Here is a 21022-nt window from a genome sequence, read left to right as displayed (position 1 = left end):
TCACATGGAAATTAGGACAAGATAAGAGGCAATTTAATGCCAGCATATGCATTGGAAAAGTGGAGGTGGCCACAAAGGGGATTAAATATGATTGGAAAAACAACTAGCATCAGTATGGGAGAATCATCCAAATAAGCCAAAAAGAGAAAGGGAATTAGGATAGACAACAAAAAACTTTGCTACGTTGTTCGCAAAAACGTCAAGGGAAAACACAAACCTACACAGCCACACAAAAGTGAGGCAAATTGTTATCTGGCTGAGCAGGAAGACATGTCTGGACGAGAAAGAAAACAATCGATCTCTGTGGAGTAACCTAAGTCTAGCAAAAAGAACAAGAGGGTTCAAGTAATGCAGTGATAAACTGAAAGTTTTTCTTGGTTTTTTTAATTAAAGAAAAAAAACACCTAGGAAAAAAATGGAGGTGCTATTGCTGCTTCAAAGCAAGAGGTGGTATCAAGCATGCAGCTCAGAAGAGGCGTGTGAGTACCCACAGCATGTGATTGTGTATTCACCGTCACCATAAGGAACATCTCTGGTTTCAGAGAGCAGATTAAAGAAGAGAAAGCGCAGAGTGCACGGGTGCTGCTCCGTGCCAGGGGCAGCCTGCAGCTCAGCCAGGCTGCTGAGCCAGCCTCCACGGCATCCCAGACAGCCCAGCACAGCTAGGGTCAAGGCCAAAGGGAACAGTGCTGGGCGGGCTAAAAACACAAAATCACTTGTCACCACCCTCCCACTGCGGCATCGAAGTCTGCTGCGTGACTACCTGTCTCTGCAGGGATTTACAGAATCACAGAATCCTCATCTTGGTGGGAAAAGACCTTGAAGATCATCCCGTCCAGCCATGACCCTCACCCTGACAGTTCCCAACTCGTGCAGATCCCTCAGCGCTGGGTTAACCCGACTCTTCAACCCCTCCAGGGATGGGGACTCCCCCCTGCCCTGGGCAGCCCATTCCAATGCCCAACAGCCCCTTCTGCACAGAAATGCTTTCTGATATCCAGTCTAAACCTTCCCTGGTGCAACTTGAGGCCATTCCCTCTTGTCCTATCGCTTGTTCCTTGGTTTATTCCCACGTGGGATGGAAGCCCATGAGGCGTTGGTACGGGCTCCAAAACACGAGTGGGTGAAGGAGGTGGCTCTGGCCGAGGCTGTGCAGGGGACAGCTTGACACACGCGGGGCCGTGGGAGCTGTGGTGGTGGCCTATGGGTGGAGGAGGAAGGCAGACAGCCCACAGCACAGGGCAGGCTCTGCGAGGGCACAGGGGGCTGCAGCTCCGCGTGGGCACTAGTGCCTGAGTGAGAGCATGGCTGGGGGATGGCAGCGCTGGGGGATGGCAGGGCTGGGGATGGCAGGGCTGGGGGCTGGCAGCAGGCAGGGCTGGGGGCTGGCAGGGCTGCGGGGCTGGCAGGGCTGGGGGATGGCAGGGCTGGGGGATGGCAGGGCTGGGGGATGGCAGGGCTGTGGGGCTGGCAGGGCTGGGGCTGGCAGGGCTGGGGGCTGGCAGGGCTGGGGCTGGCAGGGCTGGGGGATGGCAGGGCTGGGGGATGGCAGGGCTGGGGGATGGCAGTGCTGGGGGCTGGCAGGGCTGGGGGCTGGCAGGGCTGGGGGATGGCAGGGCTGGGGGATGGCAGCGCTGGGGGATGGCAGCGCTGGGGGATGGCAGGGCTGTGGGGCTGGCAGGGCTGGGGCTGGCAGGGCTGGGGGATGGCAGGGCTGGGGCTGGCAGGGCTGGGGGATGGCAGGGCTGGGGGATGGCAGGGCTGGGGGATGGCAGGGCTGGGGGATGGCAGCGCTGGGGGATGGCAGCGCTGGGGGATGGCAGGGCTGGGGGATGGCAGGGCTGGGGGATGGCAGCGCTGGGGGATGGCAGGGCTGGGGGATGGCAGGGCTAGAGGCTGGCAGGGCTGGGGGATGGCAGGGCTGGGGGATGGCAGCAGGCAGGGCTGGGAGATGGCAGGGCTGGGGGCCGTCTGCCTGCTCTGCTCGCTCAGGGTGAGCACCAGCCTCCTGCGCAGGGCGCTCAGCGTGCAGGAGCTGTGTGCTCGCACGGAGGAAGAGGAACCATCTGGCAAGGGCTGTCCCTGAGTTGCAGCTGGGGTGCCCTAAAACCCCCGGAGTGGAAAGCTTTGGAGGAAGCATGAGGGACCACGGCGGAAGGCTCTACTGTGCAAGGCCGTGACTCTTGCTGTGCTGCATTGCAAAATACAAGCAATAGCTGTAATTGCTGTAGGTCCCCAAGTTATATAAAAACACCCCCGCTTTGTCTCCACAAGGAAGGGGCCCATGTAAAGGTTTTATCAGCGGCAGAATATAAAATCAGTGCAAAGCAGACACGCTTGTGTTCACCTTCTCTACCAGCCACAAGTGGTGGTAGCTGGGTCCCTGCATGATGAGGGAGCTTGGCTCTGGGCAGGTGGTTGTATGTTCCCACCCTGGACCCCAAGGCTCTAAGGGGCTGCTGCTGGTGGCATGGGGAGAGGTGCACAGCCTGAGCTGGTAGGTACAGTTTTGCTGGAAATACTGTAGTAGGAACTGTGTGGCCTTGGGGAATTTTGAATCAAAGGTAAGTTTTTGAAATACCATTTGTGTTTGCAGGGAGGGAGGAACTGCTGAGGTGTCCCCTTTTGTGAGGGGGTTGGGCTGAGGAGTTTCATGGTTAGAGCTACAGTTGGACCTCTTGATGAGTGGGGTTCAGATGATGAATTGCACAATATACCTTACTGGGCCAGGGCTCATCTTGGAAAGCTCAGTGCAAGGGTCCAGCACCCCCAGGTCTGCTTTGGGGTCCAGGGGTTGCGTCTCAGCGCCGTGTCCTTGGGTGAGCCTAATGTAGAGGGTACTGCCTGGGTGCTGAGCAGGCAGAGATGGTGGATGGGGTGTTTTCTGGGATGATTTCTTTTAGAAGAAACAGAGATGGTGACCTTGTAAGCAAGCAACAGCAGTAGCAGCTCCAGAGCGATGGAACAGGTCTGCGCTTCACGTAATGCTCATGTAAATGCTCCTCTTCAGACATAAGCATGTGACTGACCTCAAGTGAGTGGGTGAACTGTGTTTTTTATTGCTATAAAATGATGCAGAATTTACTGACAAAAGCAGATTGGGCAGCTGATGGGTATTTTTAATCACAGAGAAGATTCAGTGGTCACTGAATGTTAATCCACAACTGTTTACAGAATCGCATTGTTACCACAGCATGTTGTTTTTCCTGTGCAAGAGCTAAAAACTGTGTTTTAACACAACATAATGATGTATGGTTATTAACTGACTTAAAAAGAATACCTGTGAAAATTACAGCGTTTAGGAGATACACAGTAATTTTATTTATGTATATATAATGCAAATCTATATATTTTATATATAAATACATCTAGCTATGTGGGATATGTTGTACAGGAAACAAAGGGGGCTGGTGATAGATTAGCATAAAATTTTATGATGTGGTTTTCTGGCTTTCAAGATATTGCTGATTTGTCTATTTAAAAAAAAAAAAAAAAAAAAAAAAAGCCCAAAACAGTACTTCAGAGACTTGGTTGTAAGCTTTCATATTCAAATATCAAACAAGTATATTAGCGTTCTCCTTCTTTTAGTGTTAACTAATCCAAAAGAAAAAAAACGGGAAGGGCAGATAAGGCATCGGGATGGGACTCAAGGGGGTGACACACCAGTTATGTCAGCCTGCTCTACCACAGTGGATATGTAAATGTGGGTAATAGCTGTTTTACTCCCACTCTTAGCATGTAAAGTTTATGAGCTCATGGGCCATCGATTACTTTATAACCTAGAACTGGGACTTCTGGAAAGTAAAGAATTAAAGGTGAAGTTGGCCTTTTCCAAACCTGTAAGGATTTGCTTGTAGAAAGGAGGCCACAGGAGTGCAGCACCCCAGATTTGGTCTGCAGAGGATTCCAGACTCGCTGACTCTGCTTGGGATTGCTCGCCCTATGACCTTGTAAGGTGCACAGACCTCAGCTCCATGGCATCAGCTTTCACCCTTTAAAGAAGTGTAAGAGTACAAACTGCTCGGAGAAGGTATGAGAGCTCAAGTACTTAAAGATGTTTAATTGGTTTATGGAGCTAAACTCCTTAAAGAACTTAAGCTGCTGTGAAAAGGGAAGCTGGTTTAAATCCCCAGTTCTCCCTGCTGGAAGGCTAAGCCCGAGCACGCTATGGGGTGCCAGTTCTGGGCTCAGCTGTGAATCAGCTACTGTGACGCAGCCAGGCAGCCCTCCCAGGGGACGGATGTCCTGGGTGGCATGGAAGTGGCTATGGTCAGGACAGCTTGCCCACCCGCTACTTTGGACTAGTGAAATACTCTGAGATGCTGCTGTTAATGTGTCTGAGCACTCTTTCACTTACCCTTGGAGCCAAAGAGCGAGAGACCCATGAGCAGTGGAAACCAATGGGGTCTGTTAACATATAGTGCCTTTGTTTCTAGTACTTTGCTGGGTTTGGGGTTTTTTATTTAATTGTCTGGTTTCTGCTTCAGCTACTGGCTCTTTTTAATTCTTTTGTGATTAAAAATCCCACTATTTTCTCTTTTGGAGAAAATATAAAGTCACTTCTCTTTTTAATAAGGTAAGACCTTTAGCTATTCAATTGGGCGCAGTAAGACATTTTTCCTTGGCTGTTAATTTTTGTGCCAATTCCTTGCACTAAATCCAAGTCTTCATTTCTGCTCTGTGTGTTATCAGAAAGATGCTGGAGCTGCTGTTCCAGCATCCATCTCAGCAAAGCCATATGGGGGGTAAAGTCCCCTCCCTAGTCTGTCTTCTCTGCTTATGCAGCCACGATGCCATCAGCTCTTTTGCCACAGTATTGCACCACAGATTCACTCTATTTAGTCGTTTGCAGGTGCCTCTGGGATTCGGTGCTCTGGGCACTGTCCAGGCTGTGCTGGGTGCAGCCAGGCCAGCATGGGAAGGAGGGTCTGTGCCACCACCCTTCCACCCCACTGCGTGCTAGCTGGGCTTGCACAGAACCTGGCATGAGCTGCTATTAAGATGAATATCGTTTAGATGAGTTTAGGTTGCTGAGCCACATGTGCTATATAGCGCAACCCCGTGCCACATGCCACACTGCCTCTTTGTGTGCCCTCTGTGAGCTAAGCTGTGATTATTTGGTATTTGTTTCCAGGTTATCAATAAAAACAGTGAATACACCCAGTCTCGGACCTGCACAAACACATTCCTTGCCCACAAAACTTCCATGACTAAATATTGGTGAATGACTGGCAGATGTACAGAGACTTCCCATTCTTCTCAAGCTGCTAAACAACTTGTCAAATTTAATTTTTAAAATGTTTACAGTCTCAGCTGACAGCTGCACTGTGCGGCAGCAACATCAAGGCAAATGCACCTACCCACTGCTTTCCCAGATACACTGTAAAGTGCAGTGAGAATACTGGCAGACCCTCACGAGAGCAGTGTTGCCTGTTACCAGACTGAGCATGATGTTACAGACATAATTGTAACTTGGCTGGAAGTTATATGCTGGTTATTAATATACAAAGATAGAGAATGTTTAGATAGGACTGGCAAGGATATACAGGAAAAGCCATAGACTTATTCATGAGTTAGTGTTGGAAGAGGACTCTGTTGCTCAAGGCTCAAATGAGCTTCCCTTTGCCTTTCCCATCCAGCAGTCACACACACACACACACAAATTAGGCAACATCCCAAAGACGGGTTACATTTCCCTTGAGGAAAACAGGAGGATTTAAAAGGCACTGTGCTGGGGCATCCAAGTGTGTCTGAAATGTTCAGTGTTGACAAACTACCAAGATGAAAAGCAACTTGGAACTAAATAGAAACTGGAGTGAGAATAGAGGAGACTTCACTGAAGATGTTTAATAGGTCACAGAGGGCAGGTTTTGTTCCAGAGGGCTAGATGGAGACTCATAAATTACAGTTCCTCCTTTGCCTTTTTTTTTTTTTTCCCCCCTCCTCTAAGAAAAGGAGAAGCAAGAGGCCTGGCAACTGCAGATATGTAGCTGAGACTTGAGCAATGAGGTAGGCTTTTTTTGTAGCTAAAGACAAGGTTGAAATTGTGTAATTTTGTGAGGCACAGGTTAGGCTTGCAACATGACTGAAAAAATCTCTGAAAAAAATCTGTTTAATTTAGTGAAGATGTACCTGGACTGACACGTGACACTGAAAAGGTTAGAAAGATGAGATAAAGTTTATTTATTTATTTTTAAATACATTGAAAAGTGTCCCCACTTTTAAAGTTGTTGAATTTATTTTTTTTTAATTTCTTTTGGGGAAGAGGGGGACAAAAAACCCAACCAACGCTCTGCCCCCCAAACCGTACACCCAGGACTTTTTTCTGACTATTCTTGACACGAAGGGTGATTCAGATACCAGTTCCCTCTTAGTCAATCACCAAACTTCAGTGGTTTGGATAAAAGGGAACCGTGGTCTGAGTCATCCAATGTTAGCATTTGATGGGCAAAACCAAAACCATGCCTGCAAGATTTTCTAAAAGTCAAAAAACCTCGGTCTGTCTGCCAGAAAAGTTACCACAACTTCTCTTGCTTTCACAAAAAAAAGCGTGTGCCACATGATATTTTGACTGATAAATTTAATGTGGTAGCGATTAAACTATGCTACATCAGTTTTCTTTGTATTTTGTTTTTTTTTTTTTTTACTGAGAAATCTGCCTGTGAAGAGGCAGCAGCTATTTTTTTCCCATAATTGCATCTGTTTCAGAGAGCAGACAGATGTTGGGCTGAAATTCATTATGGTATTCATAAACCCCATTGGGATCTGATGACCTAGTAACATATAGCTACTGTTCTTTGCAAAGCGTTTAAAATGGTTGCCACTTTGAATGAAGAAATAACTTTGCAGAACATGGGAGGGAAGGGGAAAAACTCATAGCTAGGCAGATGGCTGCACAACAGTAATATACAATAGTAATAGAAAATGTATGAGTTCAAGTTATTTCAATAAATCATCTTGCTCTTAATTTTGCAAAATTGCCAGCCAGCCGTTGTACGCCGGTGTTACCATAGCATGCAGATACTGTGTTGGTGTTCAGATACTAGGCATACAAAGTGAAATACCTGGTGACGTAGGAAAGAAAAGTAAATCAGAGTAGGAAAAACTCCCATGGGGAGTCAACGTAATAGAAGTAACTTTCACACAGGGAAACAGTTATCTGTATGATTCATGTATTGCGGCACAAAATCAGAATTGAGGATTCAATCGGAGCTGGAACTGAGTCCAAAAGCCAGAAGTGCAAAATATCATCATTCCGGAAAAATACGACCCTTCTCCCTGGAAGCGTTTGTGTGGCTGTTGTCAGGGATAGCAGGGACGTGTGCTGCACTGATGGGAAATGGGACACTTCCAGCAGCAATGTTCTTACTTGAGAAACTCCAAAGTGCTGTACGGAAACAATGCTGTGAAGTCACGGGTCACGCAGTGAAAGAGGGTTATTGGTCCTGCAAGGAGAGGGTTCCTTGTGCTCCCTACGTGCAGCGCACTGGGACACGCTTTGCTCAGGCAGGCTCGTTTGTGTGCAATTGAAAAGAAAATAAATTTCTGCAAGAGTCCCAGGGAGCAGCATTTGGACTAATGCAAGTTCTGTGGGAGACCTTTACTTTAAGTTTTACTCTGGGAAATGAGGTGGACATCCTGGCAGTGATTACAGTAGTGAGAGGCACTTTTTCCAGCTCGCCTGTCCGCTCAGGAATCCTTTGGGAAGGAAGCTGTTTGGTCTCATTTTGGATATCCTGTGAAACTGAACTAGCACGGCTGACAGGAACTGAAGTTATTTAATTTTTAAAGAGCCGAAAACTACTGTATGTGCTACTGAGTACTGTATGGGAAATGACTGTTTTGGTTTGTTTGTCTGGATTTCTGGTATTCCCAGTTTACTCAAGGTAGTAACCTTGTCTCTCAATCTTGATGCAGCAGCCTCTGGGAAGTGCAAATCTGAAGACATATTCAGGTTTGAGTATGACTTTCTGGCCCAGCCTTAATGTGTTTGGAATGAAGTGGAATCTTCTTTAGTTCAAATAGGAGAAAGCATGAGAAATATTCAGAGTCTGATCCAACAATCCATTGAAAACAAAGACATCTTACTGTGATTTCCAAGCACTGCAGGGATGGGTCACAGAAATACTGAAGTTATGAAGCAGATTGGCTTGGGGGAGGGGTTGGTGGTTCATCTTTTTTTAGCATCTTTTAACTAAATTGGAATGTAAGTAACTGAGTGTCCACAGCCTGAAACTTAAATCCTTCCCCTGCAATCAAAGAAATTTTGCAGCAGCTGCACTAAGTCGTACTGGTATTTTTCAAGGTGTGACCTGATCAAAGTATTCCCTACTTTTCTGTGTTCATCAAATAGTAGTCGCAGCATTGTATGACTGCCACCAAGCTAGCATGAAGACATACCCAGGCTGTATACAATTCTAGACAGTTTTAAAATGTGTAATCTTGTTCCTGACAGTCTAGCAAAGCCACCCATGGTACTAAACCATGCTATAATTGGAAACGGAAGGGGACAACTTTAAAGTGAGCAGCTGGCCTAATATAAATCAAGATTTTATTTTTTTTTTGTACTCCAGGACTTCATAAAAACCATTAGCAACAATAAATCATTTCCAGAATGATGCTGTAAATGGTAATGAATTCAAGCAGCAATCAAGAGACCCTACTCATGGATGAATGTGGAGCTTAATACCATGCTGGCCATTGCCACCCATTGACTCTCCATTTAATAGCTGGTAATCTTCTGGTTCTGGTTGCAACCAAACAAGGAAAAAATGTTTTCTGAAAGCATTAGGCAAAAAGGTTGGTCTAGAGCAATTCAGAGAGAGCTTCTGGAAGGGATGCATGAAGTCTGTAGTTACAAGCAGATTTCATGGGCTTTTGTGTCACTTTGCTGCCTATTAGCTAAGGGTTGTGCCCTAAAGAAACACTAAAGAGATGTCTAAAATCTCTACTTCATGTGAAAAACAGAAGTAATGGGGAATTTTGTAAAGGATTCTTATTGTGGGATAAAGGTGCTGGTGTCTGAGCACTAGAGTCTGCATCAATCAGATCAGGAACCTTTGGCACTGGCAGAATGCAGTTTCCTGACAGAAGGTAAGAAAACTTCTTGTCAAATCCCTTGGGGGAATGTTTTGGTGCCAAGGAAAGCTGGTGTTTACAGGGATCCTGGCTGGCTCTGGAGCAAGTGCTGGGGAGCCGTTGCCGAGGGGAGTCCTGGGGAAGGCCGGCATGCCGGGGTTGGGCTCTGGCTCTCTGCCACCAAGCTGGGAGCAAAGGAACTGAGAAGCTCGAAGGGGGATTTGCCTCCTACCTCTATAGCAGGGACCCTCACTTGAGCCTTGGGGTTTCTGAGCTGCCTGTTGTAGAGCTAGATTTGGATCCTGAAAATGCTGGGAAGTGCATGCAGAGGGTTGGCTCTGGAGTCACAGACGTGGCGCGAGCTGCTGAGCCTGGCTGCTCCCACGGCTGCGGCAGCGGCAGGGATGTCCATGCCCTGAGCAGCACCGGGGGGCTCTTTCAAGGAGGAGGTCCTGTGTGTCTGAGTGTTTTTCTGAACGATAATTTCTATGAATTTACAGTTCAGAGAACTAAGAAATGCTGAAAAGTGTCAGTGTGTCCAATTCAGACTGAAACCCCATTTTAAGAAGCTGTTTATTTCCTGCAGACAGGAAATCCTGTTCTCTTATGAGTTATCTTCTTGTTTTTCTCTGCCAGCTTCACACCTGTAGCTGAGACCCCAGCGTAAACAAAGCTAAAGGAAACAAGCTAGCATGTCAATTCGAGCCTCAACTTAAACAGGCTCTTCCTTTGCTGAGTGTCCATGTGGCAGTGGCAATTACTGTTAGTATGGACCCAAATCTGAGGTTGGGGGGGGGGGAGGGAGGATGCAGACAGAAGAGTTCAGGATTAGCCCCGTACTTCTGGGGTACAATGGCATTTCCTTTGCTGAAACAAAGGAAGTTCTTTCCCCTTCATGCTTGCACTTCCCTTTTAATACAAAACATCCTTCACAGGCACATAGACATTGGAAAGGTTTTTATATTCAGGTCTGTGGTTGCTGAATTTAGCTGCAGGGTTTTGACTACGGCTGTTGGAGAGGAAAGCTGTGCTCATAGAATTTAATTGTCTCTTGTGTTTGTTTTTTGGTTTTTAAATGGAATTTACTCTTAAGGGATCCTGTTCGCTTTTTGTTATTGATAAGATGAATGTGGGTTTCTAGTTTATTAAGAGTCAGGTTGTGCTAAGGCACTGAATTTCCTGATTCCTAGGACTTATTCTGCCATGTGACTTCATGCAGAAGGGCAAGGTGTGACAGCCTGCTTGCGAGTCAGCAATAGCACAAACGCCCCGTCTGTGCAGTGCTCTGGGGAGGGCTGGAGCAGAAGCAGGGCACGAGGCCGCAGGGGACACTCGGAGCACAGCTTCTATTTCTGTAGAACCAGTTATCAGGCTGGCGATGAGGAACTCGGGGCTTGTAAATCTGGTTCTACACTGAACCGTAGCCTTGTCCTGGTGGCGTTTTCACCCTCAACAGATCTGCTGTGAGTATCAGTGACAAAACCAGCTGTCAGTTCTGTTAGACCTGCAAGGCCTTTATGGGGAGAAGATGCGCTGCCTTCAGCAGCAGGGGCAGAACCGCTTACACACCCACACTGGTGCAAGTGGGACTGGAGTGTTCACAGAAACTCCACCAGCAGCTGGGTTCAGTGGAGGGAAGGCGATGAAAGGTGGTGATAAAAGCATGTAGCAAAGAAAGAGACACACCTGCCGAAATACTACAAAACATGTACTTCTAAAACCAGATTTGCATATCGTTTTTGGGTAGAGCTTTCTGTCAAGTGGAAATTAAGCCTCAGGTTGGAGCGCTCACCAGAGGCGAGCAAGGCAGGTAGGATTAATTTTGGCAAAGAATCTAAGAGATGGAGAAAGAGCGAGGGTGTTTGGTAGACAGCAGCCAGGAGTTTCTCGCCCGTTCTCACCAGGGAAGCAGGAAGGAAGTGGAAAGTGGCAGGAGACAAAGGACAGCCCAAAGGTTAGAGAGGAGATAAAGAGGGATTGTGAGAAATAACACAAGCAGAAAGGCTAATGATGGATTTATGTAAGACAGGAAGGCTATAATGGGGAGCAAAGCTATGGCTTAACTTTGTCAAAGATGACGTGAGGGCCAGAATTTTCCAAATGCTGCCCAGGGGAGAGCGAGGGGCTGGGCTGCCGCTGCGTGCGGATTTCTGCCTGTCGTGCGTAGCTGCGTTATGCACGTTTAGTTCTGTAACGAGCTTATGCTTTAATGCAGCGACTGGCCTCAAATCTGTTAGTGGTGTATCAGTATGCTGGCCTACAGGCAGAGAGCAAAAAGCCAGGGTTGCTTTAGCGGGTAATATACCCAGCGTGGGCTGCTCTAAAGGGATACTTTGAAGTTGACTGATGCATCAGCATTTCTTTCAAGGAAATTGCCAAATGCCTTTATTACAACACTGCCACCCCGCTGCTGGCATAGCGTCCGCCGTGGTGTGCTAATAGCCACCAAAGATGCTTTGACCGCTTTGTCTTGGTTTCACATCTGTGACTGGGAAAGGAGTGATTCAGAATTTTGCCCCTTCTACTTGCTGTCTGCGAGGGAGCAAGGTCCCAGCCCTCAGCATCGTTCAGGAACGTTTAACGACTTTATCTCAGTAGCGTGCATTTCCACTGATATTTTTTGTCTCTAAATACAAGGCCCCAAAATATCCCCAAGTCCTTCCACCCCACTACAATGCAGTTGTACACTGTGTTCTTTCCGCGGTCATAATTACAGGGTGAAAGAGGCTGGAACGAGCAGCAGTTTATAGTAACGTGCAGCCTTCTGGCAGGTCGCTCCGGGACGGGCCTGCCGGGGGGGGGGGTGATGCTGCCCGGCCCTGCCCGCCCTCCCCGGGTGGGATCTGCTGCTGCCGGTTGCCCCACGAGGCGTGTGGGGCCGCGGGCCGGGCTCCCCCCGTGGCGGCGGCCGCGCTGGCCCTAGGCTCGGCGCGGTGGCAGCGCTGCCGCCCGCTTCCCGGGCTGTCCCCTCGGGGGGAGCGTCCGGAGCCCTTCGCCCGTTCCTCTTCTCCATCTCACGAACCTGGCGGGGGGCGTTGCGGGGTGCTGCGGGATGGGGCGATTTCCTTCGGCGCGGGGGGGGCCGGCAGAGCGCCCACCCCCCCGCCCCGCCCGGCCCCGGGGCACCTCCCGGCGCAGGGTTCGGGCACCGGCCCGACCTCCCCCCTCGACTGCCTGCCCCAGCTTGGGGCGGCGTGTGCCGGATTTTGGGCCCCCCCCCGAACACCCCCCCCCCCGGCGTGGGGGCAGCGCGGCAGGTGGCCCCGACCCCCGCCGGCACGCGGCGCGGCACGGCACGTCACTTCCTCGCAAACTTTTTTTTGCCGAGGAACCGTTCTCGGCCAAAGTTGCCGGCGGCGGCCGCCCGGGCCGGGGCTGCCTCCGCGCTTCGCGGTGCGGGGGGCGGTGGGGCATGCCCGCCTCCCTGCGCTGGCCGGGGCACGGCCGGGCCGCCGCGGGCCGCCCGCGGGACCGTTAGCTGGGGGCGGCGGGGTCCGGAGCGCCATGGCCCGGGACTGCGCCGCCCGCAGCCTGGACGGCATCGACCTGGCGGCGCTGCGGGTAAGGAGGGGCGGCGGGGGGGCTGTCCCGCCGCCGCGGGCGTTCTGCGGCCGCTGGAGCCGCCTGGGCCGGGGGTTGCCCGCGCCTCGCCGCTGCAGCCCCGCCGCGGGGTCGCGCATCGCTTCACCCGGTTTTTAATTTTTTTTTTTTTTCATTAATTTTTTCCCCCCTATCTGAGGGCGGGGCGGGGGGGGATTTCGCGCTGCCGTGCGTGGGGAGAGGCGCTGGCGCTGCAGGGTGCCGTGGCGGTGGCCGCGGACACGCGTGCCGGTGGCGCCGGCTGCGTGGCTGAGGAGAGCGGGCGATGCCGTGCGCGGCGGCGCGGGGACCCGCGCAGGGGCGGGGAGTCGGGCGGCGGGGCTGGGGAGCCCTCGGACCCGCACCCCGGGGCTCCGCCGCCCGCCCGGGGCTCGCCCTGCCCGGGGGGGTCGAGGGGTCGCGGCCCCCTCGCTGGCGGGACCGTCCCGCGGGAGCGCTGCGGCCGCGCTCCCCTCCCGCGGTAGGTACTGCTACCGACGTTCCTAAGGGTGACGTGAAGCTGTGGAGAGAAAGAATCGAGAAATTATTTTTCTGGAAGAAAACGTGCGTGGGGTTTTGGCTTTTGTGGGTTTTTTGTTGAGGTTTAGGCTGCCTTTTTTTTTTTTTTTTTTCACCCCCCAAGCGAAAAAAGTCAGCATTCACTTACTTTGCTATGAGTTTTTATCATTATGCTCTCGTGCTTTTTGGCAGAAGCCAAACTTTGGCCACATTAAAAGCCACACTGTCAGTGCTTCATGTCCACAAACACTTTGCAGGGTTGTGTATGATGCCCCTTAGTTCCACTTCACTTTTTTACATAGCAGCTGGCCACCTATCAACCCAGGCCAGCCAAGGCAGTTTTTTTTTCTGCAGTGCTCTCCACAGAAGAAGAGGGAAGAGTTCAATTGTGGCAAAAAGCAGTCAGCCCCAGACAGAGAAACCAAAGAAAGCAACTTTCTAAAAAATTGCGGGGGGGGGGGGGGGGGGGGGGAGGAAAGAGGGCTGGGAGAAGCGTTTGCAACAATCACATGGCAAGGGGGGTGTTCTGGACCAGAGGCAGAAAGAAGAAAGGCAGCAGAGACAATAAAGTTTGTGAAGATGGCACAAGGCCCCTGGCTAGGCCAGCAGGAGTTTAACCTGGCTCTGCTCAGGGGAGCAAGACAAAATAGTGGAAGTTCCTTAGAGCTTTAGCAAATAAATCTTGCCTCCTTAGAGAAATGATAAGAAACCAGTGTAAGTTTGTAAAAGTTTGCTGCAAACTGGACTTAAGGCTTCGTGTCCGAACCGTCCAGTGTGGAACCCTCCCAGAGGCTGTAAGCACTGCATGTTTCAGCCGTGACAGATGTGTCCTTCCAGAGGAAACCTTTTCAGCACGTCAGCAGCCTTAGTTAGGGGTTCGTGCTTAGCGGGAAGTGGGAGGTGGGTGGGTCCGGGCTGTAGATGTAAAGGCAGGTGCTTTACGTTTGCCTTGTCTTGGTGTTCCCGGGGCCAAGGGGAGCTGCCTGGTGCTGGGCTCCTCCCAGTGGGGAAGCACAGCTGGGACTGGGGTCGTTTTCACCGTGCACGGGCTGGCCTTGCTCCACTCCAAATGGGTGCTTGCCAGGGCTTTCTCCTTTTCCTGGAAGGAGGGGGTTTCTGGAAAGGCTGTAGTTTCCAAATGTGGCCAGAGCATCTTATTGGGGCGCTTCTGCCCTGGGTTCATCAGGGCAGTCGGACGGTTAAAAGGCCTCTGATCTCTGCATTAGGCACTGAGGCACAGAGGCCCTGTAGAAGAACTTGAGCTTCCAACACCCATATCTTGTTCAGCTGCAGAGATTTGGAACGGTGCGTCTCGGTCGGGCTCTTGCTGTGTGCGTTGATTTTCATTCTGCCTTGCAGAGGAGATGGATGTGGCCTGGGTGCCTCTGGGTCAGCAGTCTTGCTCTTGCCTTTTGAGTACTCTGCAGATGACTTGCAGGAAAGCAAGAAGGCCACCATATGGTACAGTGCATTACAGTAATTAACCTTAAAGTGATGAATGTGCAGGCCAGGATTTTGGCATTTGTCAAAGCGAACCTAGCAATTTGGCAGGTGCTGGCTGGTGAAGGGTTAGATGGACCATGGGGCTTAAATGGTAGCAGAGAGGAAGCACTACATCAAGGATGATACCTAACGCCGAGATAATTAAGAAGTTGGCCCATTGTGAAGAATGCCAGCGAGCGATGCAGAGCTGATATCCAAGCAAACAAGGGCAATCCAAGGACCAAAGTCAGAGCCCAGATTAATATCCTTTATGACTCTTAACAAGTCTCAGTTCACTACGGTGTCCTGATTAAAAGAAGAGACATGGCCAAGTATTTTGGCTGCACTCAGAGCTGCGGAGGCTTGAGACTTTAATGCTCAATTGGCTAGCAAGGATAGGGTAGGATTAAAGTTAATGCTAACATTTATTTAGAGAATTGTTTGGGTTTTTCCTAGAGCGTCTGAAACCTTTAGAAGCAAGCTATTAGGATGCTAAATCAGAATGAAATTGCTTGGAGGGAGAGAAGCTGATTCTGAGGCACATTAAATTACTATGTTTGCATAATAAATAATCTTGGAGAAGAATGAGGACAAAGAATGCATTTAAGTGAGAGGGGCAATTGCAAACTCTGAGTTGAAAATGCAGTTCCTCAAGGTTTCTGCGTGCTGTGAACATCTCAATTCAGCAGTGCTACTTTCTGCAGAAGAGGTGTGGAAATGGGGTGCTACTCGTGCTTCCCACAGAGGAGGACAGTAGATGCTGTGCATGGAGGCACAGCTTATCTGGAAGAGTTCCTCAGAGAGGTGCCATGTGTTTTACTGTACAGACCACGTGCAACCCCCAGCACAGCTCTGTAGGAACGTTGCACATGAAGTAGAGGTTTGTACCACCCACCTGTTGCTTTAGCAGCAGCACTGGATTATTGCTGACTTTAGCTCTGCTAATGCAAAGCATATGGCTCCTTCATATCCAAGACTAGTGAAGAAATGAGAAGGAATCAAAGCACTTTACAAAGATCCCAGTGTTGCAAGCATTCTTGTGCCTGTGCGTAGCTCCGTACACGAGTGATCCTATTGATTTCCTTTTGTGTGAGGGCTTTTGGAATTGGGCTTTAAGTTTGGAAGGCCATGCCTTACTACCTGGTCTTAAAAACAAGAGACAGAAATGACACAGACTGACTCGTGCATGGGTCAAAAGTAAGTGATTTGATCTGGTTTATGCATTATTAGGTTTTTTTAAATTAAAAGTCCTGTGAGACTGACAATCCAGGAAGTATAAGATTAGAACTCATTTAACTTAAAAGCAAAAACAAATGAACTGATTAGTACTTTCACTTGTGGAAGTCTCTGCTGTGTTGCTCTAACAGTGAAAGCTATTGCCATTCATCATGATAGTTGTGCCAATAAATGCAGAATCTGCTCAGAAAAAACCCTGTATGTTTCCACTGGGATTTTGCTGAGGCAAACATTTCCCTATCAGATATGAAGAAAGCTTCATTTATATTAAAAAAAAAATAACATGTAAGTGAGGTGGAGAAGTAGATTGATACCTTAAAAAAAGGATGTTTTTGCAACCAGAGTCATAGAAGGAATTGCACTTCTGAGATCATGTTTTTCTGTATCGCATCCTTCAGCTGTACCAATAGGCATCAACTGACATGACAGATTGCTGAAACAGATGTGGTAAAACTGACACATGGAGTTAATAATATTTTATATAAATATCTTAGTGATATCATCCCAAGAAATGAGTGGACTGATAAATGGCTCAGCCAGAAACCAAGAAACTGGTCTCTTGAGTTCTTAATGTTTTTAAATAAATCTCTCAAGTGAGTTTTAACTGAAGCAACAGATCCCTTAATGTGCTCAGTCATGCAGGAGCGAACAGTTACTTGCCCGTGCCTTGCAACAAGATGGTCTTCCTATATCTGAAAGGCTGCAACATCTCATTATTGGGGAAGAACATTTGCTGCGGTGGTTGGTTTTAGAGCAACTGGTTCATGTGGTATGGCACACTGATCACCTGACACCTGAATCTTTCTTGTAAATCAGCAGCCATCTAGTTTGGGTTCAAAGCCAAGAGTTCAATACATCTGTCAAAATCACCTCGTTCTGTTTGCAAAGCAGGACACTGGGCATTCTCAGCCCACCTGTAGTGTTAAGATCACCTGGGATGATGCATTTCCCTTTCGTTAGGTAATTGGGCTTAGGCGCTTTATATAGTATTTTTTCAATTCTATTATTTAGGTTCTTTCCTTTGTTGCATTGCTAGTGCTAGGTGTTTCATAGCAGAAGACAGCAGCCTCCAGGCTAGCTCAGTGTTTTAAGGCTCAGGAAGCCTGGAGTTTATTCCTTATTCTGCTGCTAAACTGAATGGTTGAATTCTTGTATTCTTCACGCATTCCATCTTTTTATTGTATCTGCTGTACTGCCGTGCTGCAAATCTTCGCCATGTTGTTTTGTGTGTAGAGTTTTGAAAAACTTGACTAAAACCTTTAATGTTAATGTATTTCTTATACTGTTATCTGACTGATTCCCTTTTAGTGTGTAATACAGATCATTAGGAGATGTGCCACAGATGTTTTTATTTTGATTGTGTACAGTTATGTTCCATTATGGAGTGGTTGCTTTCCTGCAAATAATGTCATTTCTTCTGCTTTTTGCAGGACCCTGCAGGAATATTTGAACTGGTGCAGGTTGTTGGAAATGGGACATATGGACAAGTCTATAAGGTTTGGGTGCCTCTTTAATTTATGATGCTGTTCTTGATAAAACTGTTTTTCCTAAAGCAGAAGTGAGCTCCATTTAAGATGATGGACAGTATTGTTCCAGTAATTGACTGGTTTATCTTGCTGTCTTTTCTGCATAGTGGAAAATGGTGTCACCTGTGAAACTCTGTGCCTCTTTCCTTCCTTCTTGTTTTCATGTCTCTTTGCTGCTACAAGGCAGATAAGTGTGTTGGCTTTTGTACTGACTTCCTTCTGCCCTGTATTTTCTGTCCTTTGGTTATTTTCTCTTTTCAAAAATCATTTAATAAGTGGATGGCACAAATTAACATCAGTGATGTCTAAATTTGGCCTGGATTGAGTGGAGACCTCAGCAGAGACCAAAAAAGCAGTACTCTTCAAGACAGAGGTGTCAATTAACCATGCTTTGCAGGCAGGCTGTGAAGTTTTTGATTTCCATTATTACTTTTGTCACTGTGGTATTAAAGCAGAACTCCCAGTCAGTACACTACAGTGATTAAACCTTGTCTGCCATAACATGCTATGTACACTATGCACACCTTTATGTAGTTGTAAGAACAAGCCTAGAAAAGTGTTCTTTCAGTGTGAAGCCTTTCCTAAGAATGATTGAAGAAAATAGACGTGACAAAACAAGGAGTGGCATCTGTGTTGTTCCCACTTGGATAAAGAAGACGGAGGAAGGAAGAGGCCGTGCTGCTGAACCTTGGAGGTGCGTCGGAAGAGTAACGGCGCTGGAGGAAGCTGTCTGGTCTTGCTTCTCCCTCAGATCCCACTGCGGACAGGCTCCTGTGTGACGAGGTGCAGGCCCTTTCTGTGTTGATCCCCTATTGCAGGAAGAATGCAGAAGGGGCCCCAATGCAGAAATGCAGGACTGTTCATCTTTCTCCAATTCCAGTGTATTGAACGCATGTTATGTTTTGGTGTCTATACTCTGGTGGCAGATCTGCTGTGATCACGTTTCAGTTTCCTTTTGACATTACAGATACTTTTTTAAAGGTTCTGAAAAATCTTCTACAGAAGCAGTTCTGGGGAGTTTCTGCTTTCCCATACTACTTTTTTTAAAAATGTATTTTTATGTCAGAAGCAGGATCTTTCTCGTATAGTTCTTGCTGTGATTAAGTCTGTGTTGTTTCTGAGATTGTCATTCAGATACTGAGGTCAGTACTACTAAATTAAAAATAGAGGCTCAGCAGTTCACACGGACAGATTAGAAGCCAGGAGACATTCAAGAGTGCTGTTGTAATCACAGAGTTTTCTACCTGTAAAAAGATCCTAAAGCTCCCAGATGGCCTCTGAAATAGTTGCCTTTCTTTTCATGCCTGGATTTATTTTATATTGGGAGAGAAAAAATGTCAATCTAGTCATCTTTTATGGATATTGAGAGTGATAGGCTGCTTAATCATGGCAGAAACAAGAAGCAGCCACATAGTTTGTTTCTCTGCTGCAAGAGAAAATGTTCTGAGCTATTGTGTGGTTCACTAGACTGTTAGTTACCAAAATGTGTAAGAAATATTGACAATGACAATTAAAAATTGTACCCAAGGGCTGCTCTTCTCTGAGCACGGAAGAGTCCAGGGTCTGCCAGCCCTGGATAATGGGTGATTTGAATCTCGGCTCATTCTGCACTTGGACCAGCTGCAACGTCTAAGCAAGGCACCGAGAGACAGGGTCTTGCAGGGCTGAGGTTGCTGAGGGGAAGCTTTGTGCACATGCATCACGCGATGGAGAGCTGATGGACTGTGTGTAACCCTGGCTCTGTGCAAGCACACCCATAACAAAGGCTTTATTCATATAAATACATGTGATCACTCAGTGTAGGGTGTTTTGCTGAGGCTTGCTTAGGGGTTGGAGCTGCAGTTTGGTGATGTTGGTGAGCTGGACAGCTGAAGAAGACAGATGATAATGTGGAAAGGTACAAAGTGTGGGCTCCAAACTGCAGGCAATCAGCTTGGTCCCCGTTGTGGACTGTTTTCACACAGTCCAAAGCTCCAGTGTATTTGGAAATACCTTTGCAGAAGATTCTGAGCACTAACTGAGCATACTCAGCATCTCCTGGGTGCTGGCCTTGCAACTAGAGAAAGTGTCAGTTTTCTCAGAAGGAGGGCAGCTGCAATGAAACAACTGCTTCTGAAGTGACAATAAAAAGTTAGACTATGGTATTCACTTTTCTCTTTCACTGCTGTATGTCCTTTGATCTATACAATGCTAGGGCTGATGGAGTGGACTAGAGAATGCTGGAATAATTTTGTAGTTTGTCTAATATAGGCTTGTAATCATAAATATTTAAGTTATAAGGTAATCTGTTATCCACATAACGTACTCGTGTCATTAGAACACATTTTTATTCTCCAGAGGTGTTGGAATCTTCTGTACATTCAGAAGCTACACATTGTAGTTTGCACATAATGAAAGCAAAGCTTATTTCAGGCTAAAAAAACTATGTCCAAAATTACTAAATTGTTTGGTTGGCTGTGAAGATGATTCATAAGGCTATATGTTTTAATATATGCAGCTCCATTAAAAATGAAAATAAAATTTGGAGAATTCATCATTAGATTTGGAAAACAATGTTTAACAGATTTATTGAAGGAGAGTATTGTTCATACTGAATTATTCCAGACCAGTTCCAGTTCAGTGTCTTTTTAAATTAAATGGAAGAGGTATAAATTGTACCCATGATAATGCTAGAGCTGTCTAGAAATGTTGTAAAGTTGGGATTCGCATATAATAACTGACTAAAAGCTAGCAGATTGTTTGACAAGCTATGAAGTAGTAGGATGTAAATATGCCAGTACTGGCAACTTCAGCCTTTTAGAAAGTATGAATTAGATATTAAAAAATCAGATGGTACCCAGAAGTCATGAGACAGTCTTCATTATCTCTTGAAATGACAGATGAGCTTTTCAGTTAATTGCTGGCTTCTGGGAGCTGAAATCCGAAGAACAATACTATGTAAGAGGCGATTCTGAATAACATCATGGAAGGTGATAGCAGAGAGTCTTCTCTGAAGTGCATTTGCTGGTGGTTGAAGTAGGAGTCTTTCATGCCTTTGTTTCCTGAACTTTGGAGTGTGAAAGTCTGGCTGTGTCCAGTCTCTGCACCATCCCCATGGAATGCATAAGGGAAAGAGAAGTTTCTGAATTTCCCATGAACTGCTTTTTGCAAGGGCTGTCCATCTTCCTGGGAACCCTCAAGGCCAGGGACCACAGAGACTGGGGGGGGGACATGAGGTTGCTCTCCAAAGTATAAGGGCCAGCATTTTGGGTGTTTTTAGAGCTGCAGATCCATAAGGACCTTCAGACAGGGCAGAGCAATGTTTTGCATTGCATAACTGTTGGTGTCACCTGGGAGGAAGTGAGATTGCTGAAGGTGTCACCCGCAAGTTCTTGGGTTTTGCTTCCTCCGTGGACTGCAGCCAAGATTACTTGGAACCCTGTCTCGCAGGCTGCCTGGGGAAGCTTGAGTTGCGTCTTGTTTGGGAGTAAAACTGCAGAAATCTAGGAGATTTATAGCACCATCTTTTTTCATTTGCTAGTAGTCGCTACATTATTGTGACATGGTGTACAGTTAAAGGTGGTACCTTTGAAAAAATGGTGAAGCTGACATCTGTTGCTATG

General features: G+C 47.6%; 1 protein-coding gene across 1 annotated transcript in view; it reads left to right on the top strand.

Annotated features, from left to right (window-relative positions):
• Window positions 1-12434: 12434 nt before the first annotated feature.
• NRK (Nik related kinase) overlaps window positions 12435-21022 on the top strand; it is a 105503-nt gene continuing 96915 nt past the window's right edge. Inside the window, exons 1-2 of the mRNA XM_074915269.1 lie at window positions 12435-12639; window positions 17325-17390. Coding sequence (XP_074771370.1) covers window positions 12583-12639; window positions 17325-17390 — 123 coding nt within the window. The 5' untranslated portion in view covers window positions 12435-12582. The remainder of the gene's footprint in view (window positions 12640-17324; window positions 17391-21022) is intronic.

The sequence above is a fragment of the Athene noctua genome, chromosome 11, assembly GCF_965140245.1.
Source record: "Athene noctua chromosome 11, bAthNoc1.hap1.1, whole genome shotgun sequence".
Classification (NCBI taxonomy): domain Eukaryota; kingdom Metazoa; phylum Chordata; class Aves; order Strigiformes; family Strigidae; genus Athene; species Athene noctua.
This window is presented reverse-complemented; position numbering and strand designations above follow the sequence as displayed.